We start from the raw sequence: 27008 nt of genomic DNA on the forward strand, positions 1-27008 counted from the left end.
TGGTGATGATGGTGGTGATGGTGATGATGGTGATGGTGATGATGGTGATGGTGGTGATGATGATGGTGTTGATGGTGATGGTGGTGATGATGGTGATGGCGATGATGGTGATGGCGGTGATGATGATGATGATGATGGTGATGATGGTGATGATGATGATGGTGATGATGGTGATGATGGTGATGATGGTGATGGTGATGATGGTGATGGTGGTGATGATGATGGTGATGATGGTGATGGTGGTGATGATGGTGATGGTTGTGATGATGGTGATGGCGATGATGGTGATGATGGTGATGATGATGGTGATGGTGGTGATGATGGTGATGATGATGGTGATGGTGGTGATGATGGTGGGCAGCAAATCATTCCTGAGCACATTCAGTAAGCTGGTCCCTGTGCTAAAGTCTCCATAAGTATAGTTTCTAATTCTTGCTCAGTCCTGAGCAGACTGATTTATTGTCCCCATTCTGTAGCTGGACGGACCAAGTGGCCCTTAGAGGGCTTAGAGCTAGCCATAGCCACAGGGTGCCAAGGGCTGGCAGGGTGAGGAGGGTACCATACACAGTGGAGAGAGACCACATGTCCTTGAAAGTGTGGCGTGATCCTGGAAGCCTCCTTGGAGGAGGCGAGGTGACCTGAACTGTGAGGGAGGAGAAGGGCATTCACAGCTGTGGGGGCAGGGGGTGTGGCTAATGGCCTAAGGCTGCAGCATCAGAGCAGTATGCACAGGGAGGCTGCGGGATGATTTGGGAGCACACGGGGACTGTCTGGGTGCAGGGACTTTGGGAAGAGCTGTTACCAACACAGTGTGTCTGGGAAATCCCTGGGCGGCCTGGTGGATGCTGCGTGGTGACACCTGGTGGCCAGAGGCTGCTGGCGGGTTTAGAACCTGGTTCCATCTCTCCGACACCTCCTCTTGGGGCAGAGGGAAGATGTGGGCTGTCCCACTGTCCCTGAGCCCCAGGAGGTGCCTGCTGCCGTCTCCCCGGTCCTCATCGTGTTTGGGGTCTTGATGAACTCCCTGCAGCCTGTAAGGTCTCAGACAAGGACCCCTGGGGCACTCGAGGACATGATGAGCTCAGTGCCAAGGACAGCAGTGGAGAGGAGGTGGTTGAATCTGCCTGGCAGGCCGCTGGAGCCCACACTTGGAGAAGGAGTCTGGCTGAGCATGCTGGAAGGACTGGAGAGGGAGGAGCAAGAAGGGAAGTCAGGAGGGTCAATGGGAGGCCTCCAGGTACAGACCAGGCAACCTGGACCGCATCTCCTTGCCCGGTATTTTGAACACCCCTTTGCCCCTGCACGTCCACAGACATATACAACGCTTTTAACAAATGTTATATTCTGCAGGAGTTAGTAGTGTGGCTTTGGAACCAAACTGCATGGGCTCAAATCTTGGCCCATCTTTTATGGGCTGTGTGACCCTGGGCAAGTCACTTAACCTCTCTGTGCCCCAGTTTCCTTCCCTGCAAAATAGGAGTGACAGTACCTGTCCTGCAGAGGGAGGTGGTGAAGGTGTCAGGAGGGTTTAGCTGGGCCTCGTGCCTGTACCAACAAGCTTTCCGTGAACGGAGACCCCCTTGCTATCCTTTGCTGCAGAAACCAGCCTTCCAACACTGCCTTGGCCAGAACCCAGTATGTGGGCTAGAGGACAAGCAGGGGATGGGGACTGGCAGATGTCACTCCATGTCCGACTCCTTCCCCTGGAGCAGCTGTGTGCTCCCCTACGGCCGGGGGCTGAGGAACGCCTTTGACAGCCTGCTCTCAGTCTCATGGGTGCATGGAGGGCCAGGGTGTTGGGCCAGCCCGGTGGTCCCTCTCCCTGCTAGAGGCCAAGCACTGGTGCTCCTGAGGCCTGAGTGAGGTCCAACTGCTCTGTGCTTGGGCCGCCAGTGGTTCCTGCATTTAATTTTGGGGGTTTCCAGCCTGGACAGTTCTAGACCCTTTAGTTCCAGGCTTTCCTGGGGTCTTACTGCTTTCTCCTTAACCTGTCATCCTGGCTGGGTGCACACCCACTCTCCTGATGCCATGTGGAGCCTAGTACTGAGTGTGGGAGGGGGAGAGGCTCAGGACAGAGAAGGGGCCCCAGGAGGCCTTGGTGAAATCCAGGAGGGCTCCCTGTGGGAGGGGGGTTTGAACTGCAATTTCCGCAAGCGGAAGGAGGCAGGAAAGGAGCCATATTTCTGAGCCCCATTCTGTGCCGGCCTCCCCCAGACTCTTCTGGATGCTGTTTCGCAGCCATCGATGCTGAGGGCTAAGGGGTACCTTGTCTGTGCTCCCCATGCAGCCTGTGGGCTGGCGTTTCAGCAGCTGCCCTGCTTTCCCTTAGGCCCCATCTGGGGCTGGGAGCAGGTGCGGGGAGGCACAGCCAGGGCCATGGTCCGGCGGTTGGTTAGTAAGGGAAGGGCTGTTCAAATTGGTACACTACAAATATTGAGCTGTGTGACTTGGGACAACACCTTAGCCTCTCTGGTCCCTCTGTGGCGTGGGGAGATGATACTACCGCATTACAGGCAGTCGTGAAATCTGTGTGGGCAAATCCAGGTGAATGAAGGCCTGGCCCAGAGCAAGGCCATGGGGGTGGGCTGTAATTACCCTTACCGGGGAGCTCCTGGGGTGGAGGCCAGGATGAGGTTAGCTCTACTCCAGCCGATACCGCAGCAGCCCCCAAGGCAGGGCCAGGACTCCATCCCATTTCACAGAAGGACAAGCAGAGGCACGGGGGATGTGGCTTGCCCAGGTCCACATAATGACTGGTCGTCTGGACTCCTAGTCTGGGCTCTTAACTGCTCCAGCACAGAGGCCATTCAGTGTCCTTGTATGAACACCGACCCCGTGCCGGGCCCAGAATGACGGGCTCTGTGTGTGTTCCTTGGTTCTCCATCATCCCGATGTGCCTTGGCCTTACGGGCTCCACGAGGATATGGAGGCCAGGGGTCCAGTCGATGTTCTCGTGGTCAGTTGTTAATTGCTTCATTCATTTGTCAAGGCTTTACTGAATGCCACGTGCTGATCTAGGCCCCGGGGACATGCTGTGAACCAGACAGGCGCGGCTCCGGCCTTCACGGGGTTTATGTCCTCGTGGGAGCCACATCCACCACCAATTCCTTGATTCCATAAGGGCCGGGAGGAGAGGGGCTGGCAGCTGGGGTCAGGGAAGGCTTCCCCTGGGAGAGGGGCTGGGACTGAAGGGACACAAGAAGCTCTGCAGGGTGTGGGGCTGGGAAGGGTGTGATAGGCCTAGGGAATAGCTCAGGCAAAGGCCAGGAGGCGGCGGGGCCATGGGGATTGTGGGGCCTGACGCTCAGCTCTCAGGGAGTCACAGCTCCCTCTGCCTATCACCCTGTGTCATCAACCCGTGGGGACCCGGCACAGCACAGCGGAGGTCCAGAAGGGACACAGTGATCATAGGAGCAGGCTGTCAGTCAAGTACTCGTTCCCTGGGTCCAGACACGCCAGGGGTGACCCCAGGCTGTGCCTCTCGCTCCACATCTGAGTTGGTGAGTCACGGGTCTCTGAGCCTCGGTGTCCAACAAGCACAAGGGGACACTGTCCCGCCAGGCTTCTCTGTGCTGTTCCTGGGTGACGCTGCCCCTGGGAAGGTGCTCATGGCCCCAGAACCTCCAGGTCCCGCTGCCGATTCTGCCTGGTGCGGGGGTTGTGCGCCCCCCAACTGTCTGTTGAGCCTCAGCCCCTCGGCACCGACCGCCTGGACAGATGGTGGCTCATTAGGAGGGTAGCCCGGCCAAGCTGGTGGTGATTATTACTAAGTTCAGATGTTCGGGTTTCCCTTTCTTTTCTCTGCTCTCCACATATTGACTAACATGGGGAAATACAGGAGATGTTCTCTCCAGCTTTAGAAGCGTAATTATACCAGTGCGGGGATCGGGGATTGACTAAAGCACTGGCCATGAGTGCCCACCCAAGTAGCAACGGTGTCTGAGGCCTGTGGGTAGGGCTGACCCAGATTGAGGGGCAGACCTGTTCAGTGTGACCCCAGCAGGCAGAGCAGGGGCACAGAAGACAGTGACAAAAGGCAGGCTCTCATCAGTGCGGGAAGACTGTCCCACAGGCAGGAGCCAGAAGATAGGTGATGTGACCTTACTGAGTGGTGAGCTGCCCGTCACAAGGGTATGCAAGCACAGACCCACTGTGTTGGGGCCTGGTATCCTCCCAGCCCCTCCCCGCTTAGAGGGCCCCAGTTCCTCCGCCTGTGTGGATGGTCCCCCTGCAAAGGGACGCACCTGCATGCTCTAAGGAAATGGGTGAGTAAGTTGTGGTGTGTTCCCCACACCGAGAGTCCGCTCAGTGCTACACTTGGAGTGGAACGGGGGCACTGTGACCAGGCCAGCCTTGATGTGGAGGACTGTCCGGGACAAGCGAGGAAGGGGAAGCAAAGCGAACTCGTGGTCACCACCATTGGCTTTTCTTCTAAGTGGTGCCACGGGGAGATGCTCCCCTGGGGAGAGAGAATCCTCCCAAATTGTCCTTGGGCCATGCATTCCGAAGGCCACCAGGCCAACGTGTGCCCGGCCCCCTGCAGGGCTCTGGAGACCCAGACGTGGATCCGGCCTGGCTCTGCTGTCAGGGGGCTCAGGATGAGGGTGGTGGTGGTTGGGGGGGGTCTGACACCCCATGCTGACTCAGCCTCAGCCCAGGCCAGTCCCCGGTCCCGTGCTTGCCTGCATGTTCCTGGCAGTCCTCGCTGTGGCCCCGTGACAAGGCCGATACCAACCCCATCCCACAGCAGTCGATGAGGCAGGATATCTGTAATACGCGTCTGTCCCGCGCAATCTTTGGGACTTACGTACCCTAAGAAATTCTTTGTTGTTTATCTGAAGTTCAACGTGGGCGGGATCTGTTTTTTATACTCACGATTGTATTGTCAAGAGTCTTCCTGCGCATGTTGTCGTATGCAGGCATAATTGGTCCTTTTCTCACCGCTACATAGGGTTTCATGTATGAACACACCACAACTTACTCACCCATTTTCTGTAAACCCAGCCACCCCGGCTTCGGAGCTGTTATAAGTACCGCTGCTGCGGACATTCTCGGATGCGTCTCTTGGGGGGTAAAGAGATCCACGCCCCCAAACAGACGCACATAACACACTCACACACACCCACCTAGGAGCGGAGTGGGCAGGTCACGGACCGTGCGGTTCTTTAGGGGACCTGCTAAACCGTTTGTCAAAGCGGTCATGCCGATTTCTTTCCCCAGCGAGTCCCTTGCCTTGTGTCCTTGCCAACACTTGGTGTTGTAGGGCTTTTAAATTATGTCCGTTCTGCTGTGCTGGCCTCCCAGTGTGGTTTCATTTGCACTCCCCTGAGGGCCAGGGAGGCCGAGCATCTTTCGTCGGCCACTTCGATGTCTTATTTTATGAACTGCTCGGGTCTTTTGCCCATTAAAAAAAAATAATAATTGGGTATCTGTCTTTTTCTTAATGGTTCGTAGAGATCCTGGAGGGGAGCTTTTTGTCTGTTGTGATGTGAGAGTGGCTTTCCCTCCTCTGTGACTCTCCCTCTCAGTGGTGCCTTCAGATGGCCACAAGTTCTTAGTTTGGGGGTAGTCAAACGTATTCGTGTTTCTTTGTGGTAAGTGCTTTTTGGGTTCTATTTAAGAAATCTCCCCTCTCCTGGAGTCGTGAAGATATTTCCATGTTGTCTTCGGAAGCTTTGCTGTTTAGCCTTTTATGCTTGGGTGTTGGATCTGCTGGCAGTGAGGGTGACAGGAGGGATCCCATGCCTCCCTGTGGACGCCCGCATGGCCCAGCACCGAGTGGAGATGGTCTGTCCCTCCCAGCATGGCCTGTGCTAGCCACTTCCGCCTAGCGCCTGGGCTCCGTGCCTGGGCCTCTCCTCCTCCTTCAGTCCACTTAGCCCCGGGACCACACTGTCTTCGTGACTCTGGCAATAGTTTTCTGTCGTGCCTCTTTTCCTTCTAGAATGTTGGAGGCTTCACGAGAACAGGGACCTGACTCTCTGTTTTTATGGCTTCACTCCAGAGGGTAGGACCATGGCTGGCTCGTGAGAATCAGTGTTTGTTGAATGGATGGATGGATGGATGGATGAATGAACAGGTGACAGATGCCAGGCTGTGGGAGCTCAGTTAACATTCAGGTCTGGCCTGGCGTGGCATTCCTGTGTCTTTCTGGGGACTTCCTCCGAGCCTTCCCGAAAGCTTCTTGCCTGCAGGGTCCTTCCTTTTCTTCCTCCTCCTCGGTGCTTGTCCCTCCAAAGCAGAGCCTGACCGTGCCACCTCCCTGTTTACCCTGCTGCCCCCACCCCCTGGCTGAAAGCCTGCCCCTGTCTCTGGACCCCGTTCCCTCCCCAACGCCCGCAGAGGCTCTGCCACTCAGGGCTTCTGGTCCCAAGTCTCGTCGGGGGCTGTGTGTTTGTGACGCCGCCCCCGGGGCACTGTGACTTTCCAGTTACAGGAAAGCCACGTCGGGTCCCCTCGGGAGCAGACTGGGCACTGAGCCTTGGGCAGAGCGGCTTAGAGGAAGGGGTGGGAACCAACCACGGAGGAAGAGGAAGAGCTCAGCTGTCACAGAATCTTAAGTGTTGGAAAAAAATTCTGTATACATACCGTATTCATTTATGGGTTTTGGATACATTTTTTGTTCTCATTTAACTGAAAACGGCCTTGATTTAAAAAAAAAAACAAAACAGGAGTGCGGGAGGGAGTGAAACTGGCATGCAGCTCGGCCATCTGGTCTAATTACTTCTGGTATTTTGAAGGAAGGGATATAAACCTGCTGAGACGTTAAACTTTGAGAAGAGGCTGCCGGCCGTGGCCGGGCGTCTGGGCGCGGATCCTGGAGCTCAGTTTGGAGGCCTGGCGCTGCCTGCAGGCAGGGGTGCGGGGGTGCCCTGGCCCTCTTGCAGGGAGCCCGGGGCCACGGGGACCAGCTCTGTTTAAGCGCCAGGACCACGCAAGGCCACGCTCAGCACTCATGCTGGCGGGCGGGTCCGAGCCGGGTGATATTGGGTCAGAATCTTGGCCTTCTGTGAAATGGCGGCAGGGATAGGCCCCCCCTGTAGTTGCTCTTAGGATTCCAGGGGGTCTGTGTGTCAATTGCTTGGCACACAGTAGACATTCAGCACACGGTGGTCCCACTCACTGTCTAACGCTCTGCAGCTCGCGGCCTGGATTGCCCAGAGCGGGGGGTGGGCGGGTGTGAGTTCAGGGTGTTCTGCCCAGCCAGGCGCTGCCTACTGAGCCGCCCCGGGGACGGGGTATGGGCCGGGGCTGAGCCTTCCATGTCCTTCCTTCCCTTCCCTGTGTGCACAGGGCAGGCCGGCTGGGTGGGGTGGGGGCAGGCACGGAGCCACCTGGGAGTTTTAAGGCTGGGACCCCCGGGAGCCAGGCTCTGCTTGCCGATGGGACAGTCGTCATAGTAACTGTTCCCACTGCTGTCCCCGAGGCCCCGTGCTTCCACCGCTTGTAATCATCTAGACTCTTGTCCCCCCTGGACAGCTGAGGAGGCTGAGACCCAAGAAGCGAAGGGACTTGTTTAGGGTCCCCCAGTGCTTGTGGGCCGGGCTGGGCCTGGGTGGCAGGATGGAGGTCCCCAGAACTGGTTACGGAGAGATGCTAAAAGGTTTCTTTTTAACTTCATCAAATGGGATTTTTGGAGAAAACAGAATAGAGGCTAATAGAGTGAAACCCTGGCCTCTTCCTTGGCCCCTCAGAGGCTCTCGCCAGGACGTGGCCGAGGTCCTGGGACCCTGGCCAGGCCCGCGTCCTGTGGCAGCCCAGCGCCTGCTGTGCCAGGCTGCGGTCAGAGGCAGCTGGGGCCCCGGGGACGCCGGCCCTGCCCTGTTACGGCCCCCTGCCTTCAGGGCCACCCTCTCTTGCCAGGAATCCTGGCTCCGCGCAGCTCCAGCCGCTCACCCAGAATCCTTTGCTCTTTCTCTTAAGAAAAGCTTTTTATTCTTTTGAAAAACATTTATTTTGCAGTCTCCCTCCAGTACTGGTCCAGGGTGTTTGGGGAGCTAGACGTTTGGATTGCACACCCCTGTTCTGCGTAGCTTTGTCTGGGGCCGTCCTGGCAGCCTGGTCTGGGGGTGCCCCTCAGACAGGACTGCGCCCGCCTCGGTCTATGGGTGCACACAGCCCTGGACGGTTGGCTTTCGTTTTCTGAGCTTGGCGGACTCACCCAGAGGCCAGAAGTCAGGGATATTTTCCCCCATCCGGGGCAGCATCCTGCCTCCCCGTGGTCAGTGGGTGGCCTTTTCTGGTCCATTCCCGCCCTCTTCCCCGGGAGCCCTCCGGGGGCCCGGCTTTACAGAGGGTGGGTTGCAGGCCCAGCCCGCTCCCCTGAACCCCTGAGGTTCCCTGCCAGTCCCGCATCTCTACAGCTCAGTCTCACTGTTCCCCTCGCGTTTCCAGGCCGTTTTAGCGCGAGGCTGTAGCTTTCCTCTTTCTCCTCCAGGCCAGAGGGGTGGGCTTTCCCTCCTGTAGCTGACACTCTGAGACCCCTTGGTCTGCAAGGTCCCTGGGAGCTGCTGCAGAATTGTCCCGTTTAACCCGCCGAGCAATGGGGCAAGACAGGACTGTTCCCATCCCGTGTTATGGGCGGGAAGGTGAGGCTCAGGTTGAGGAACTGGCCCGAGATCTCAGGCCTAGCAGAGCGGCACGGGGGCCCAGCCCCGTGGGTGGCTTTGGTCAGCTTCGGGGCGGCTGGCCGTGGCCTCGGGGGCCACTGCTTCCCGCTGGCCCCTGGCCCCGTCCCTGGGGCAGCCCTTGTGGGGGGCTCCCTGGTTCTCCCTGAGCTCTGCGTCCCGCTTCTGGGAACTCAGACTCAGATTCTCCCCTTCCAGGGCCGTGCAAGGGCGAGATGGGGCACGCAGAGCCCTTGGGTGGGGCACCAGGGACCTTGGTGGTATTGCCCCCCCCCCCCCGGCTTGAGCCCAGATCAGGTCAGGAATGGCCTGGGTTCAGTGGAAGCCACGGAGCCAGCCTGTCTCGGACTGGCCGCACACCCCACCTGAGCCTGCGCCCCCTCAGCCCTTGACAGTGACCGGAGGGTGGGAGCCAGCCCACACAGTCCCAGCTTGCCCCCCAGGGACCCGGCGTGGCCACCACCAAGGGTCCCACTGCTGCTCACACCCTTTCTCCTTCCGCCCCGGATTCTGACAGTTGTCAGCCCCACATGCCACACGCAGCCATCAAATTTTGATGTTGGGAAGAAATTCCTGGTCCTATGCTGTGCTGCCTCTGCACACACACACACCACACACCCACACCACACACACCCACACACACACCGCACACACACACACCACACACACCGCACACCACACACACACCGCACACACCGCACACCACACACACATCGCACACACACACCACACACACCCACACACACACCGCACACACACACACCGCACACACCGCACACCACACACACACTGCACATACAACCGCACACACACCCCACACACACACCCCGCACACACACACCGCACACACACACACCACACACACACACACCCACACACACCACACACACCCACACCACACACACACACACACACACACCCCACACACCCCACACACACACACCGCACACACACCGCACACACACACACCACACACACGTATACACACACAGCTGCATTGACGCACACACCTAGTCACGCAACCCCATACCGTACACACACACACATCTGCACACACGACCCACACACCACACGTGCACGCGCGCACACACACATCCACTCCTCTCTCACACGGACTGTCCCCTCTGCCCCTTCCCTGTCCTTATCTTTCCTGATTCCACGTTGTTATCTTCCTTACAGAGGGCCCCTCAACACATGTGCGCACTAGTCTACATGAGATTAATGTTTGAAACGAATTGTCTGCCTTCTCCCGGCTTTGGAGTCCCAGCGAAACAAAAGATGAATGGTTCCGCACCTCGGAAGGGTGGGGGAAATTAATTAGGAATGACAAAGGACCCCATTCTTCGGTTCCACTTATCTTGCTGCTGACTTGCCGTAACTGTTGTGTGCGGGGGCAAGGTGTGTGATTGACAGTCCCTGGGGACGTGTTGCCAGGCCCTGCCCCCTCGCTGGTGGCCACGGTCCCCCCACACACCCCCCCTGCGGTGGAGCTGGCCCCACTGTGAAGCGGCTCCCTTAGCCTCCCCCGTCGGGAGGCGCAGAGACAAGGAGCAAGGCAGATGTGTCTCCCTCAGAGCTGGGCAGGTGGCAGTGGCCACTCGGACTGTGGGGTGTCCCCAGGTGTCCTGGGATCACCTGTGGGGGGAGGGGTCAGCATGAACTCGCTTGGGCCGCAAGGGTGTGTCACTGACTCGGTTTCCCCTGCTGCGGAATGGGAGCACAGCCTCCCTGGGGGTGCTGAGAGTGTCCCGGGCAGCTCTTGGGGCCAGTGACGCCTGGTACCCTCATCTGAGATGCTCTCAGTATCAGCCGTCTCTGAGAGAGGGCAGAGGCTTCTTTGCTCAGACCACAGCTTTCACCTCCGTAGAATGAGGAGCGGAAGTGAGAACACCTGGCGCATGAGGTCTGCTGTAAGAGGCCGTCCCCTTCTACCTGGCAGGACAGCCGTCCTCAACCCCCAATCCTAGGGAGTGGGCTGCCTGGGGAGGTAGGGAAGGTCCCCCAAAGGAGGTGAACCAGGAGGCAGCACAGGGTGTGAGCACACTGAGCCTGGCTTCGCCTCTGAGGTCTCATCTGTGAAATGGGCACAGGAGTTCACCGGGCAGGTCGTGGGAGGGTGGGAGAGACTGGGATGCTTGGTGCGCGGTGAGAGTTCTTGTTTGTTCCCATGCTTGTGCTTCTTACAGGTCTCGGGGCTTCATGACTCCAGGGGCTCCAGGGTGGGGGGCTCCCGTTGGGAGGGTGCACAGAGGAGAGGGCGAATGCTTATTCTCCCCCCTGCCTGCCAAGTAGAGCACCAGCCATTGAATACATCATGCGCTCGTTCATTCACGTGCACCGGGAGCCCGCCCTCCCTGAGTCCACCTAGGCTCAGCCGTCTGTTGGGCAAGAGAGATTTAGGGACGATTTGACCTGAACCTGTCCTGAGGGAGCCACCATGAGGGGACTCGGAGCAGGAAGGGTCACCTGTGCTTGGGGGATAGAGGTGATCAGGGGAAGCTTCCTGGAAGAGGGGGCCTTTGAGCCCATCCTTAACAAATAATGGGTCATGGACTTTGAGCAGAGGCTAAGAAGGGCTTTCCAGGTGGCTGGAACAGCAGAAGCAAAAACCCAGAGGTAGGGAAAGGCTGAGTGGTGTTCAGCAAACAGGTTGTGGCCAGCACATGGTGGGTTCGGTGGGAAATCCGAACAGGACGGTCCAAGAGGTGGACAGAGTCCAAGGGCCCTGTTTTCCAGGCCATGAGGTCTGGGCTTGTCTTCTAGACACAGGGAGCCATGGAAGGCTTTGGAGTAGAGGAGTCATCTGGGGGAGCACTTGAGAGGTGGGATGCCAGGAGCCGGAGTCACAGGCTGCTTCCTCTCCGTCCAGCCAGGCTCAGAGTGGTCCTAGCAGGGCCGGGGGCTGGGCTGGGACCTGGCAGGGGACATTCAGGAGCTGCTCAGAGGAGCAGGCAGGCAGCTGCCATTGGAGAGGGGAGCCCGTGACCTGGCTACCCCAGTAGGGTCCTCTTTGGGTCAGCCAACTATTGAACACAAGATGCAGGAGCCTGGAACCCTGGTCCACGTCCCTCTTGCCTCCTGTGTGTCCTCAGGCACACCACTTGGCCTCTCTGTGCCATCATTTCCTTGTCTTTAAAGTGGGAGCCTCCCAGGACTTTGTCCTGAGGGTTAACTGAGCTGAGATGTGGAAGTGGCTGGTAAGTGCAGCCTGATGAGGACGGGGAGGCAGGATCCCTGGTCCTATTTGCATAATTCTGGCCTGGAGGCAGAGAGCATAGGCTCTGGAATCCGCTGTCTGGGTTTGAGCCCCAGCTGTGTCACTTGGTCACCAGGAAACCCTGTGCAAGTCTCTGTACCTCCCCGCACCTCAGTTTCCGCATCTGTAAAATGGAGCAGTGATGGCAGCTGCCTCCCACAGTGGGTGTGAGGACTGGGGGCTCATGAAGAGGCTCTGGGTTTGTGCCCATGCAGGTGCCCCTTTGGCGTCCCCGCAGCGCCCCTCCACATCCTGTCAGGGGAACTCCCGACGCCTGCCCTCGCGTCATGCCCTGGCCTGGGTACACCAGTGGGCCCAGCCCCACCCCAGGGCACTCCAGGCCTCCTCCCCCCGCACAGCCCAGTGTCCCTGGGAAATGGGGTGGCCATAGCCCAGGCTACCTGGGTGACCCCTGGGTACGCCCCCGCCCCGGGTCCTGGTGCCTCCCCTGGCAGAGCAGAGCGCACTGGGCTGCGGCATTCTCTGTAGACGAGCATCATCCCCCTCCCGTCTGCCATGGGGGGACCTGGGATTCACGCTTCAGGGGGAAATCGCTTAATGATTGGCCACGAGGAGGTCATTTATATTGGCTAAGCGGGCTTAATTAGACTGGATTCGAAGGTTACCATAAGCGCACAAAAAAGCTGTTAAGGGGTTAACCTCTGAGAGATTACATTGTATTCAGCGCTCTGTTAAAGTTTGAATTAATTTTTCCCATGGGTTTGTTCACATTCTAATTTTCAACTAAATGAGACATCTGTTTCAGAAAAGGAAAATTTGCTCTGGTTGTCATGGCAACTATCATTCTGTAAGAAAATTATTCCAATGGTTACTTTAGAACAGAAAGACAGAAATTCAGGGCATAAAGCCGCCTCCCATTGCTCAGTCGGAATTCTGATTCATCCGACCTCCTCCGGGTCTGTGATGTGTCCTGGATGGCGTGCAGACATCGGGCTCCTGGCCCTCAGTGTGGCGAGGCTGGGTCCAGGCGCCAGGTCGCGTTGGAGACCGGGACGGGGTTTTCTCAGGGCCCGGGCATCCTGCCTTGGGCATTCATGGTCACAGACCATGGCTGCCCCCAAGGCGGGGTGGGCCACTAGGGGTGGGCTGGACCCTGGCTGCTTGGATGGAAGGCCCTGTGAGCCCTTGCTTGCCCTCTCCTCTGTCTGGAAACCAGAGCAGCCTTGGACGTCAGCTCTGGCCCCAAAGGGCCTTACTAGATGAGGAGGTCAATTGACCAGACTTGGAATGCTGGGAGCATCTGGGGCCGACGTCACCTAGAAGAACTGGTACCACCCTTCTGTCTCCTCTTCCCATGGCAGAAACCTGAATGGACACCCACAGGAGGGGCCAGAGAGGTTTCCAGGCCCTGTGGGCTGGTCAAAAGCCTCTGGGGGGTAAGGTCATTGTGAAGAGTCTGTCTCTCCCACTGCACTGGAGAAACCGCGGCCTGACAAGGGTGATCCCCAACCCACAGGCCATCCTGGCAAATAGCTCATTTAGATGTTTGCGTGAACGGTTTGACTCTTCCTGCTCCCCCTTAAATTTCAAAAAAGCTAGAACCTCCCCTTTTCCCATTGATGGAGCTCCTGGGTATTTAGAAAGAATTTTCATAGTGGAAGTATAATTTAAGCCTTTTAAACCTCCTCCCTCTCTCCTTTTTTCCCTTCCCTCTGTGTCAGGGTCACAGCACCAAGCAAGAAGGACCCCCCTGCCTTCATGGGGGAAGGTCTGGGGGCGTGGGCAACATTATCCTGCTGGGAGAGGTGAAGTCACCAGCCCAGGGGCAGAATCAGGATGTCTGATGCCAACCTCGGTGCCTTGAGCAAGCTCTCGGGGCCTCCCCAGGGGCAGAGCGGATTCCACCTTCCCACGATTGGAGCTGGTGTATTTCCAAGATCTAGGCAGGTGTCTCTATGGGGAAACACCACCCCGAGAGGAAGGCTCGGTAGTGCTGGGTGAGGGGAAGGTGAGGCAGGTGGAGGCTTGCGTGGGTCTGCTTCTGGGGGTCTGTGGGGTCTCTGATATATTTCTAAGTGTCTCTTTCAGGAAGTTACCCCTTGCTGTGGCTCACAGGAACTAACAGACGCCTTCTCCCCATGCAGATGAGGCCTCATCCCGTCTTGTAAATATTTGATTAGATTTTTGAAAAATGGATCCTGTATTTGGAAGGTAGCACCAGAAACACGTTGCTTCCTTCCCCGGAGGCTGATGGGGCTTTGGGCTCCTGGGAGGACCACTGGGCTTGGCTCTCTGAGCGGCATCCAGGCTGCTGCTGGCTTTCCTGCAGTGACTCTGCCCTGGCTCAGCCAAAGGGGGGCTTTGAGTGTGCCCAGCGTCTGAGGGCTTCAGAAGTCGCAGAGCTGGGAGCTTAGCGTATTAGGGCAGAAGCAGCCCCGGCTGGCCGCTGGAGCATGACCGTCAGCTGTTTCTGACCAGGAATGTAGTAGGAAAACCACTTTACATTGTGACTCGGGACATCCATACGGGGGTGTCTATTTAAATACAGATATATTTAACTGAAGTATCCTTTCCCTGCTAGGAGGTACTCTTTTTTTTTTTTTTTTTTTTGATGCTTTTTCTTTTTACAAAAATGTTGTTGTGACCCGTCAAAATGCAGTTTGAAAAACTCTGCCCTGGGCCAAAGGTTTTTCATGCAGTCTCCATGGGTGGGTTTCAGGAGGGGCCCACAATAATCATGGTGATAGTGATAGTGATGATGGTGGTGATGATGGTGATGATGGTGGTGGTGATGATGGTGGTGGTGATGATGGTGGTGATGATGGTGATGGTGATGATGGTGATGATGGTGGTGGTGATGATGGTGATGATGGTGATGGTGGTGGTGGTGATGATGGTGGTGGTGGTGGTGGTGGTGATGGTGATAATAGTGGTGATGATGGAGATGGGGATGATGATGGTGATGGAGATGATGAAGGCAGCTGCAATGCATTGAACCAGACACTGTTTAAGCACTTTATATGAATTAATGGATTTAATCCTTCCAAACAGCACCATAGAGAGGGTATTTTTATCCCTATTTTACAGATGGGGAAACTGAGGCATAGAGAGAAGTTGAGGCACTTGCTGAAAGTCACACAGGTAGTAAGAGGTGGACCCATTCTCACCCAGATCTGTATGACCCCAAGATTGCCTTGAAGTTGGGTGTAAAATTGTGTGTGTGTGGGGGTGCATTTTCTGTGGTTGTGCAAGGGCAGGCCGATGTGGGTGTGCCAGTGATAGGAGGTGTCTTCTGAGGGGACTCTCCAGGCCAACCCACCCAGATGCAATTCCCCAGCCCTGAACAGCTGGTCTCCTCACTTGGCAGGTACTTCCTACGGTTGGGGATCCCTCAGACAGTGCAAACCTGGGGATGCTGACAGTCCCTCTGTGACTGCTTCTCACCATCCGTTTTCCCTCCCAGAGTCTCAGAGTGCAGATCCTAGGACCCCACCTGTACAGGTGGTTCTCCTGGGGCCCACTCGTACCTAGGTATGAGGGAAACTTCTCAGCTCCCCCTACAAGAACAGGGCAGGAGCCACAGCCCTCTTCTTCAAGGCCAAAACTTAGGCCAGCAGGGGCTTGGGGAGATGGTGGCCTGATGTGCTCTGCCCACTTTTAGTAAGTTTTTCTGGGCAGTAGCTGGGGGCTCTCTTTCGAATATGGGGCATCATTTTCAGCTTTGAAGTGTTGGCTGCGATCCCCAAGCAACAGGAAAAGTCCTGTTTGACATCTGTTAACACATGGATTCATTCATTCAGATTCATTCATTCGTTCATTCATTCCCCTCCTCCGGGTTGGTGCCAGGCACGCCAGGTGAGAGGAAGATTGGGGCAGGCAGGGCTTTGAAGGATAAACGTGGCGTGCAGTCAGGGGTGGGCAGGAGGAGAAGAGGAGAGAACCGGTGTTCCTGGCAGGAGTCCCAGGTGAGCAAGGCTGGCAGTGAAGGGGATTCTGTACCTGTTTGAAATGGCAAAAGGACTCTTGACCCCCGAACGGCCCCTGTGGTCCCCCATCATCCTCCTTCACAAACCCATGTTCCAGAAGATGGCACTGCAGGCATGAAGGCTGAGGGGAGAGGGCGTCAGGTCAGGGTTCAAACGTGACCTTCCCACTGATAACCATGTGATCCCAGGCACCTCACTGCCCCTCGCTGAACCTCAGTCTTCTTGTCCAGAAGGTACCATGGTGGGACTAAATCAGGGTTTTCAAATGGTGTTTTGTGAGATGCCCAGGGTTCCAAAGAGGTGCTTTGGGGGGCTGCCAACAGGTAGAGCTTTTGGGTCCACAGCCAGAGGCCTCAGCCTCCCCGTGACAGGCATAGGAGCCATGAGAGGGATTTTAGTGGCAGCTTTGGGCATGTGAAAGACCTTGAAGATGAAAGTCCAGCCCCACTGCTGACTTGTATGGTATGTGCTGTGGGTGAGTGGTAGTGAGGTGCCCAGCCCGGGAGTCAGCACACTGAAATCCCCAGGCTAGCTCACCTCTTTGAGCCTCTGGTTCCTCGTCTGTAAAATGGGGATATTCTTATCCTTAATTCACAGGGTTCTTGTAACCGGTAAACCATCGCTATGATGTACTTAGATGGCACCTGACAAAAAAGTAGGTATGCAGGAAATGCAGGTGATGATTTCTGTTCTCAGTCTCCTCATCCATGAAACAGAAAGAAAGAGACCCATCTGTCCATCCTTGCTGCTGGCGTGAAGGACCCCGAGGTGGCAGGTGGGGAGGTGATGGGCGCGGTGACGGTGATGGTGGTGGTGATGACTGTATCAACGTCCTGGGGTGATAACTGATCACCACAGACTGGGGCCCTTAAAAAAACAGGCATTTATTCTCAGTTGGACAATGGGCTCTACCTGTTGGCAGCCCCCCAAAGCACCTCTTTGGAACCCTGGGCATCTCACGGAACACCATTTGAAAATCCTGATTTAGTCCCACCATGATACCTTCTGGACAACAGTTGGGGGCCGGAAAGTCTGAGATCAAGGTGTCACCAACGTTTGTCCTTTTTGAGGGCCCTGAGGGAGAACCTGTTTCATGCCCCTCTCCCAGCTTTGGGTGGTGGCTACAAGTACTTGGCACTCCTTGGCTTGTAGACAACATCGCTCCAATCTCTGCCTCCATTGTGAATGGCCCTTTTCTCTGTGTCTCTGTGTTTTCACATGATCTTCTCATAAGGACACCAGTCACTAGATTAGGGGCATGCCCTAATCTGGTATCACCTCCTCTTAACTTGATTATATCTGCAGGAACCCTGTTTCTAAATACGGTCCCATCCACAGGTACTAGGGGTTCATACTGCAACGTATGTTTTTGGAGGACACAATTGGACCCACAACTGTGGCGATGGTGATGTTGGTGATGGTGATAGTGCTGGTGGTGATGATGATGGTGGTGATGGTGATGGTGGTGATGATGGTGATGGTGGTGATGATGGTGGTGATAGCAGTGGTAATGGCGATGATGATGATGGTGGCGATGATGGTGATGATGATGGTGATGATGATGATGGTGGTGATGGTGGTGATGATGATGATGGTGGTGATGATGATGGTGATGATGGTGGTGATGGTGGTGTGGCGATGATGGTGGTGATAGTGGCGATAACGATGGTGGTGGTGATGGTGATGATGATAGTGATAATGGGGATGATAGTGATGGTGATGGTGGTGGTGATGGTGATGATGACTTTGTAAACACTAATGGGCTATGTTAATGTGAGATCTTATAATGACTTAGGCCCAAGGGAGATTCATAGTAGGGATGTTTTTGTTAGCAATGAAAGCCCAACCAAATGGTTTTATGTTGCCCACTTAACTGAGAAGTGCAGAGTTATGGTGGGTGACCAGTGCAGTTTTGATCCAGGGGGCTCCCTTGGGCCATGTGGTCCAGCCATCACCCTTTGGGACAGCTTACTAGCTGCTAACAGCTTCCAAGGCAAGAAGCCCACTGGTTGATATGCAGGGATGACTGCATCCTCTTCTCTATCATCCAGAGAAGAAATATCTGGGCTTCCCTCCAATGGGAAGGATCTAGGTTACATGTTCACCATCAAGCTTATCCAAAGGAATCACTTGCATTGCTCAGTCTAGGTCTGAGTTGAGATTCCATTAATTGGCCTAGGTCCCTCTGGCCCTGCCCTTAGAGCTGGGGATGGACTCACCCCTGTTGAGAGCTTCAGGAGAAAGCGTCCTCCACTTGGAAGTCATTCTATCTGGGTTGGGTCTCCACCTGCCCCAACTGTGGGCAGGAAGACAGAGGAACATTTTCCTTGTGAGGGGTGGGTAAGCAAGTTCTCTGAATTTCCTTAGAAGTTGGAGCAAGAGAGGTCTGTGGCTGGAGCTGATTCTTTTTAAACTTTCCTTTTAAAAAATTACAGAAATAATATTTATTCATCTTAGAAAAGCAGAAACTGTGTTGAAAGAAGGGGAAAGGAGAGGAGGACGCCAGACACATCCCACAGCCTGCGAGCTAAGTCCAGGCAATCCCTGCATTTACTTTGAGTATCTGGGGATCAAGCCCGTCCTGATGACCATTTGGCACTGCGGCTTGCTTCCCCTTCCTGTGATCGCCCCACACTCTCAGCGGCCCTCTCTGAACTGCCTGCTCTTCTTCCATAGGCAGCCCTGGTTTTATGGCTGGGGCTTTAACCTCCCTCGAGGCCAAGCACTGCTAGAGAAATGGAACCTCATTCCCGAAGGCATAGACATCCTGATAACCCATGGACCACCACTGGGTAAGAGTCCGCTGCCCCTCGCCTCAGCTGGCCCGGCCCCCAGTGGGCCTGCTGGTGCTGGGGGCGGACACAGAGGGGGTGGGTGTTGAGGGGCGGGGTCTGGCCCTGCCTGAGGACGGAGATCAGCCTGGATGAGCTCTGTTCTAAGTCTGAGCTGCTGTGGACAGTTCACCCCATTGCCCCCCTTATTTCCCGAGCACCTACTATGTGCTGGGGTTTCAGCTTGTTACCTCATGGACTCCTCGCAGCCCCCCAGGGAGGTCAGAATCAGCTGCCCATTTTACACACATGACAGCCTGGAGCTCAGGGGGGGTGGAGAGGCAGGGCTGGGCCGTCGACCTGCATCCTGGGGGCCAAAGACCTTCAAAGTCACTCTCTGGGTTTCATCCTGCACACCCCTCACCCCATCAGACACCTGGGGGACCGCACCCCCACCCATCCCAACAGTCTCCAGGGCCTGTGGGTTCTGCCCTCAACAGCCCTCTTCCCAGGCCCCACTGCCACCTCCCTGGTCCGAGCTGATGTCACCACTCACACGGTCTAACTGCCTCTGGGCCCCACTGGCTGTCCCATTGGAGCTTTTGCAGGCCTCCCCTCCCCCTTTCCTCACACGCACTTCCTGTCTCTGATTCCACCTCAGACTGGATCCCAGCTCCTTCCTCTCCTCTCCAAAACAGCTGTTCCCACCTGGGTCCAGGCCAGCATCTTCTGTTGCTTCGATGACTGCCATGGTCTCCTCACTGGTCCCCCAGCCCCGAGTCTTGCCCCTTCCACTCCCCTCTCCTCACATCAGTAGGAGGGAGTTCTCTGAATCGGCAGCTATGCCATGCCATGCCATGCCATCCCTCTGCTACCCTTCATGGCCCCCCTTAGTCCTTAGAATGCTGTCCAAACTCCCAGCAGCCCAGCCCCTCCCAGCCTCCTCCTCCTCTTGCTGCCTCCACAGAACCTGCCATCACTTCCACAGCTTTTGGGCCCTGGGTGGGTGATGCTGGACAAGGGGCCAACCTGGGCAGTGCTCACCTCCAGGGTTTGCAGGCTGCAGGGTAGAGGGGCAAGGAATGGCCAAGCCCAGTGGGACATTTCTCTCCCTCCCTCCCTCTCTGTCTCTGTCTCTCTCCAACCCTCCTTTCCTTCCTCTCTCTCCCTCCCTCTCTCCCTCCCTCCGTCTCCCTCCCTCCCTCTCTCATCACTAATGCAGTGGCAGTGGCAGCCTGCCTGATTCGGGGACCCAGGATCCCCCTTCCCCTTCCTAGCAAGCAGAAACCTGTCTCACCCACCCAAACAGAGAGGGGCTGAGATGAACCCTAGCTGCTCGCTCGGAGTAATCGATTATTCTCCGTTGGTGTAGCCATGTGGGGATAATGAGCTCCGCCATATGGGGCGGCTCCGGGAGGCTGGCGGTGCGAGCAGACCCAGACGCAGCCACGTGAGCCAGGCTGCAGTGAATGGAGTTCATTTTCGTGATTTTGTGATGTTTGTTTAGAAAGTTTCCGACGTGGAAATCTTGCTCCTGGTTCTGCTCTGCTGCCAGCCACTCGGGTGCTCTTGGGCCTCACCCGTGCCTTTCGGGCCTTGGTGTGCTTGTCTCTGCAATGGGTGGATGGTGCCCTCGAGGCCACTTTGAGCATGGGTCGTGGGGGGGCTCACTTGCCCCCCTAGGTGCCTGGCCCGCTCTGGGCTCTTGTGAGCATCGCTCTCTGGCCGGTCCTGTCGGGGAGGAAGGTGGGGCTGCCAAGCCCCCGGTTGGGCCCATGGTAGCCCCGGCTTGCCCTCCCTGGAGGCAGGGGCAGGGTGGCCTTGGGAGCGCTTGCTGGGGACTCGGGGGCGGGTTCTGCCCAGGTCCGTGAGTCCAGGACCCCGTGTCCCTGAGACGCGAAAACTGCCGCGTGGGGTCTGTGGGGCTGGCGCCTGGCCACCCGGAGCCTGTCACCGCCCTCCTGCCGTCTCCTTACACAGGCTTCCTGGACTGGGTCCCCAAGAAGATGCAGCGGGTGGGCTGCGTGGAGCTGCTCAACACGGTGCAGAGACGCGTCCAGCCGCGGCTGCACGTCTTCGGCCACATCCACGAAGGTCGGCGTGGGGGGTGGGGGAGGGGCTCCCCGCTGGCCCCGTAGAGGGGCCCCCCACCTCCCGTCACCCCAGCCACCTCCTCCCTGCTCTCCGCCCCTTCCTGACACATGCACTTGGCCATCGGTTAGCTACCGCTGAAACGTTTCACAGCGGGAAGACAGTTGCAAAATTTGGCCAGACTTCGGGGTACGTTTACTTCCTGGGAGTGCTGCGACTCCGTCGGGCCTCCAGCCTGGGAGGTCTTTGGACCGCGGGCAGGGGGCTTTCTAGAGGAGGGGACGTTGGATGGAACAGGGGGGTTGTATTAGGTCTGGTAGGCACACTGTGAGCTCCTTAAGGCTGGCAGCCCTTCTTGTCGCCGACATCCCACAGCCGGGCATACATTCGGTGCTTAATAAATGTGGAGGGCCACTGGCTTGCCTGAGACATTCTGGTGGCACCTCTCTTCCACCCTCACCACACACACATAGCAGACCTGGCATTCTGGCTCTGTTCCTGGGTGGCTGGGGACACTTGCTGTGTCCACATAGTTGGAATGGGGGGGGCGTTCACTTCCCCTCAAGGGGCAGGGGGCAGGGTGGCTGGGATGGTGCTGCGTGATGTCAGCTCCAGCCCGGGCTGCCCACGCCCCCATGCCCTGCTCACAGGGCTTTCCTTATTCGACCTTGGGCTTCCTCACTGGGGCCTGATTCATGAGTTTGGCAGCCCCCTCCTTTTGCTCCTTTTGAACCTTCGTCCCACCTGCCCCAGGCCTCCCTGTCCCATCCCACCCTACCAGAAAGCACACGGGCTCCCAGGGGCCATGGGGACCGATGTGTTTTTCCCCAGAGTTGTCTCCCAGCTCCCTGAGCCTCCATCTGTGTGAGGCCAGGGCCCCTGGGCCTCACATATGCTTGGTCCACATGAGATCGTTTTCCAGCTCAGAGGCAAACAAGCCTCAACCCTCTCCCTGAGGGCTGCTGCCGGGTGTTGTTGGAGGGCAGGGGTGATCAGACCTCCCCTGGCCCCAAGGAGACCACAGAGGGGCAGCAGAGAGGCAGACTCTGAGAGGTCATGGGAAAGATGGACAACCCAGGTGCTGTGGGATAACAATATGGCTGTCATTTTTTGCAGCCCTACTATGGGCATGGAAGGCCATCAGATCCCAGGTGGTGTGTGGTCCAAACCACACTCCTGCACAGTTGCATTGGCAAAATGGTGGTTACAAGGGAAGGGGAAAAGTCCTTTCTGGCTTGGAGGTGATCTGAGTTGAAGGATGAGGATTCTAACAAGTAGACATGGGGGGAAAAGGGTATGATGGCAACAGAGGCTCAGAGAAGAAAGTACCTGGTGATGGTGATGATGGTGGTCGTGACGGCGGTGATGATGGTGATGGTCATAATGGTGATGATGGTGGTGGTAGTGATGATGATGTTGGTGGTGGTGATGATGGCAGTGGTAGTGGTGATGGTGGTGATGATAATGGTGATGGTGATGATGATGATGGTCATTGTAGTGGTGCTGGTGGTGGTAATGGTGGTAATGATGATGGTGATGATGGTGGTGATAGTGATGGTGGTGGTGGTAGCGGTGATGGTGGTGATGATGGTGGTAGTGGTGGTGATGGTGGTAGAGATGGTGATGGTGGTTGTAGTGGTGCTGGTGGTGGTGATGGTGGTGATGGTGGTGGCAGTGATGATAATGGTGGTGATGATGGTGGTGATGGTGGTGATGATAATGGTGGTGGTGGTGGTGATGATGGTGGGGATGATGTCTCTGAGGCTATCTCACTGGGTGCTCTCCATGTGCTTTCCAGGCTCTGGGCTGAACACTGTATGCGGATTATTATCTCATTTGCTCCTCACAGCAGCCTGGGAAGGAGCATCTGTCATCATCACCTCTGTTTATAGATGAAGAGGCTAAGTTGAGGGTTCCAGTAGCTTGCCCCGGACGTGTTCAGCCTGCTGGAGCACAGTGCTCTCTGAGTACCACACCCACTAGACCACCTCACTGCCCTGGGTCCTGGTTTACCCTCAGCCCTGATGGCTGTGTGCTTACGTTCCAGGGTACGGCGTCATGGCGGATGGGACGACCACCTATGTGAACGCGTCTGTGTGCACCGTGAACTACCAGCCTGTGAATCCGCCCATAGTCATTGACCTCCCCACGCCCCGGAACTCCTGACTGCCCCTGCGGTCTCAGCCCTTCCTGCCCACATCAGCTACCTATGCCTGGCCTAGAGCACGGACCCCCAACCACCCTTCCTTCCACGCAGACAACCCGTCTGGCCGCAGGGACCGGCCCAGCAGAGGGGTTGAGGCCTTGGAATGAAGAAAATCTCCCCCAACTCTTCAGCCTCCGTCACCTGGAGTCAGGACCCCGTGGGTCCCGGTCAGGGGTTCTGTGCTCGTGACTTTTCTGCGTGTACATTTCCGCGTGTACCTTGTCAAAGGACCTACCAAGCTTGCGGTCCTGTCCTGCTCGGGACCTGACGGACTCTTCATCCTTCTCAGTTGGACACCCTCGTGGGTTTGGGAAGCCGCTGCTCCTGGACACATTCTGGAAGTTCTCACACAAAGTCTCCCTCTAACGGAGGGTCTGTGTGGCTGCAAGCCCCAGGGTTGGGGGTGCGCGGGAGGTCTTAGAGCCCGGGTGTAAGTAGCTCGCCGTCTCCCCCCGGGGCTGGGGAGGAGACGGGCCTGCTTCACAGCTGAGGCCCTCAAGGGAGCATCAGGGATGTCTCAGGAATTCGGACCGCACCAGGCCAGGCCAACAAGCGTCTGCCTCGCCTTGTCACCCTGCTTTCTTCCTGTGCGCTTCTCGGCCGTCTTGAACCACGGCCTGGGCATCCCAGGCTCGGAGCCGGGATCTGGGGGAGTGGTTCCAGAACGAGCCACGTGAGTGCCCAGGACCAGATGGAGGGTTCCCGAGTCACAGACGGCCCCCGATCTTGCAGGGGCTGTGCGGCTCTGCGGAACTCGGCCGGCTGGAGGGGCCGCACACCGAGGCCACCCTGCCACGGGGATGTGCCCGTGTGGGCGTGCACACACCTACACACACATCCTTCTTCACTTAATGCAGTGGACCCCGTGTTTCTCATTACTGTCCTCCTGGGGGTTCTATCCCTCAGTGCTGTTTCCCGCGCACCATTTGGGCTCTGTCTGGTGGGCCCACAGCCGAAGGGGCTGAGTGGTTCCTGGTCCTTGCCAGACTGTCCTGTTAACGGGAGGGTGGGCCGGTGGCAGAGCGGGCCCTGGGCTCTGGCAGCTTCGTGCAGGGCGGCTTCTGTTTTTTTCTTTAAGTTAGGACTGGGGGGAGGGTGGTTTGGGCTGAATCTGCAAGGGAGAGGGAGCCAGCAGGGTCTCATCAGGGTGAGGCCAGAGAGGCGGGGTCGCCACGTGCAGGGTCACATTCGACCTTTATTGCAAATGTTGATATTTTGTTCATCATGGATATTTTTCTGAATCGATTTTGACTTTTAAAGACATGGGATTCAATAGCATCATTTCTCTCTACTGCCGAGCTTTTCGGTAGCCCCTTAAACCGGGCGCGTGAGAGGAGGGCCTTACTTGCCTCACCCTAGGCCCAGCCCTGGGAACAAGCACTTAGCGTGCCACTTTGCAGATACACTCTCGACTCATCACAGGCGGTCCTGCAAGCTCAGCCCAGTGGGCCCCATTTTAGAGATGAGGAGATTGTGATCAGAGAGGTGGCGTAACTTGCCTGAGGGTGCACAGTGCCAAAGGGGCAGAAGCAGGACTTGAGCCTGGGTCTCTGGCTCTGTGGGCTCTGCTCTTCCGAGGCTCAGAGAGTTCTGTGCCCCAAGGCAATGCGTGGTCCGGAGGCTTTTTTCTTTTCTTTTTTTTCTTTTCTTTTCTTTTCTTTTCTTTTCTTTTCTTTTCTTTTCTTTTCTTTTCTTTTTTTCTTTTCTTTCTTTTTTTTTTTTTTTAAGGGTCCTGTTCGAAGCCTCTCGGGTTTGTTTCTCAGAGAGAGTCCCTGGAGTGCTGAGGGATCCTGTTCTCTGAGCCCAGCACCCCGGCATCCCGGGAGACCACGGGTCCTTCCCTACTCTCACGGGGCTCCCCATGGGGCGAGGGGCACCGTCAGCGAGGGGAGCCTGGCAGCAGCAGCACGCGGACCGGGGCCAGCGGCGCTCTGTGCGGTGCGGGACTGCGGGACTCTGGCCAAGTGGTTCCTGGTGGCCGAGGATGTTTACAAGGTCTCTGGGGAAGCCCAGATGCACGGCGCGTGGGCACGTGTGGGGTGGAGAAGACACAGGCCCTGTTCGTCACCTCTGCTGAATTTCTATGCGGACCAAGAACTATAAACTTAAAAGTTTTTTTTTCCTAAGGTATCTTCAGAATATGGTGTATTTTTATGTGGAAAAGAAAAGTTATGAAGGCAGCTGTTACTTTGAAAGAAAATTCATTAAAGTCCTTGAGGTATGAAAGATGATGGCGTGCTCCTCAATCATTTTGGCATAACTTGATTGTGGCTGTGATTTTTTTTTTGTCAAGCATGTCAGACAATAAAGTCTTTGTAAAAAGAAAGAGATGTCCACGTGGCGCCTCTTCCTGTGTATGTCTCTGGGCGTCGTGTGAGGCACGTGGGGGAGGAACGGCGTCCTCCCAGCCCAGTCCTGGGTCCTGGACAGATTTCAGAGGCCGAAGACCTTCCATGTGGCAGCGACCAGCTCCCTTTTGCTTGCTCCAGGTTCCCCAGGGGTGGGGCAGTCTCAGAAGCGGTTGGCATGGGCCATTCTGTGCCCCATGATGTTCAAGTATTCCGACTGCCTGGTTCCTCAAAACAGTATCTCAAGATGCTCTGAGCTCTGGGCCCTTCCTGGAAGCAGTATGTTCAGCCCAGCCCTTACCGAACTAAGGGTCCAGGTGTTGCCCAAGAAAAGCACTGACAGGTATAATGAGTGAAGTCTCAAAGCTGCCTAAGCTGTAGAAGTCCACCATTTCCTTCCTTCCATCCACCCACCCATCCGTCTGCCCATCCATCCAGCCAGCCAGCCAGCCACCCAGTCATCCATCCATCCATCCAGTCACCCATCCATCCATCCATCCATCCATCCATCCATCCATCCAGTCACCCATCCATCCATCCATCCATCCAGCCAGCCACCCATCCGTCTGCCCATCCATCCATCCATCCACCCAGCCAGCCATCCGTCTGCCCATCCATCCACCCATCCAGCCAGTCACCCATCCATCCATCCATCCATCCATCCATCCATCCATCCATCCACCCAGTCATCCATCCATCCATCCATCCACCCAGTCATCCATCCATCCATCCACCCAGTCACCCATCCATCCAGCCAGCCAGCCACCCATCCGTCTGCCCATCCATCCATCCATCCATCCATCCATCCATCCATCCATCCAGCCACCCATCCATCCATCCATCCAGTCACCCATCCATCCATCCATCCATCCATCCATCCATCCATCCATCCACCCAGTCATCCATCCATCCACCCATCCATCCAGCCACCCATCCGTCTGCCCATCCATCCATCCATCCATCCAGTCACCCATCCATCCATCCATCCATCCATCCATCCATCCACCCAGTCATCCATCCATCATCCATCCACCCACCCATCTGTCTGCCCATCCACCCATCCATCCATCCATCCATCCACCCAGTCATCCATCCATCCATCCATCCATCCATCCATCCATCCACCCAGTCACCCATCCATCCATCCATCCACCCAATCATCCATCCATCCATCCATCCATCCATCCATCCATCCATCCATCATCCACCAATCCACATTCCCATTCATTGATCCATCACCCACACCACAAACATTCACTGATCACTTCTCATGCACCTGGTTTGGACTAGGGAGGTGGTGATAGATTATGGAGGTAGGATTGCTGAGGGATGGATGTGGGGGTGAGGTGAGGGAGAGCCAAGGATGACAATGGATGTTGGCTCTGGTCATGGAGGGGAATATGGGAGTTGGAGGAACAGGTTTGAGGAGGGACGCTGAGTTTCGTTTGGGAATGCAGCTGGAGGTGCCCTTGGGGTATTGTGGCTGGAGGGATAAAGGGACCTGGAGGAGGAGGAGCCTTTCTGAGATCTGCATTTATGGGTCATAACCAAAGCCTTGGGTCAGGAAGAGAGCTTCCAGAGGGGGGCATGCGGGCAGGAGCAGCAGCCTGGGGCACACCATGGGTGTCAGCCTCTCCATGGCCCTTTCCTGTCCTCAGACTGCCCCCCCATCACCTGCCCCTCCACCAGGGCCATGCAGGTGCTTACAACAACTTGTCCTGGGCCTTGGCTCCCCATCAGCGGGCAATGAGGAGGAGCCACT

At 56.6% G+C, this 27008-nt stretch overlaps 1 protein-coding gene across 2 annotated transcripts in view; it reads left to right on the forward strand.

The window, feature by feature from the left end:
- Window positions 1-25224, forward strand: part of MPPED1 (metallophosphoesterase domain containing 1) — an 81484-nt gene extending 56260 nt beyond the window's left edge. For both annotated transcript variants that reach the window (XM_034643958.1, XM_019803927.2), the window contains exons 5-7: window positions 18507-18622; window positions 20582-20695; window positions 22740-25224. In XM_034643958.1, coding sequence (XP_034499849.1) covers window positions 18507-18622; window positions 20582-20695; window positions 22740-22858 — 349 coding nt within the window. In that variant the 3' untranslated portion in view covers window positions 22859-25224. The remainder of the gene's footprint in view (window positions 1-18506; window positions 18623-20581; window positions 20696-22739) is intronic.
- Window positions 25225-27008: the final 1784 nt, after the last annotated feature.

Source organism: Ailuropoda melanoleuca, chromosome 15, assembly GCF_002007445.2.
Source record: "Ailuropoda melanoleuca isolate Jingjing chromosome 15, ASM200744v2, whole genome shotgun sequence".
In the NCBI taxonomy this organism is placed as follows: domain Eukaryota; kingdom Metazoa; phylum Chordata; class Mammalia; order Carnivora; family Ursidae; genus Ailuropoda; species Ailuropoda melanoleuca.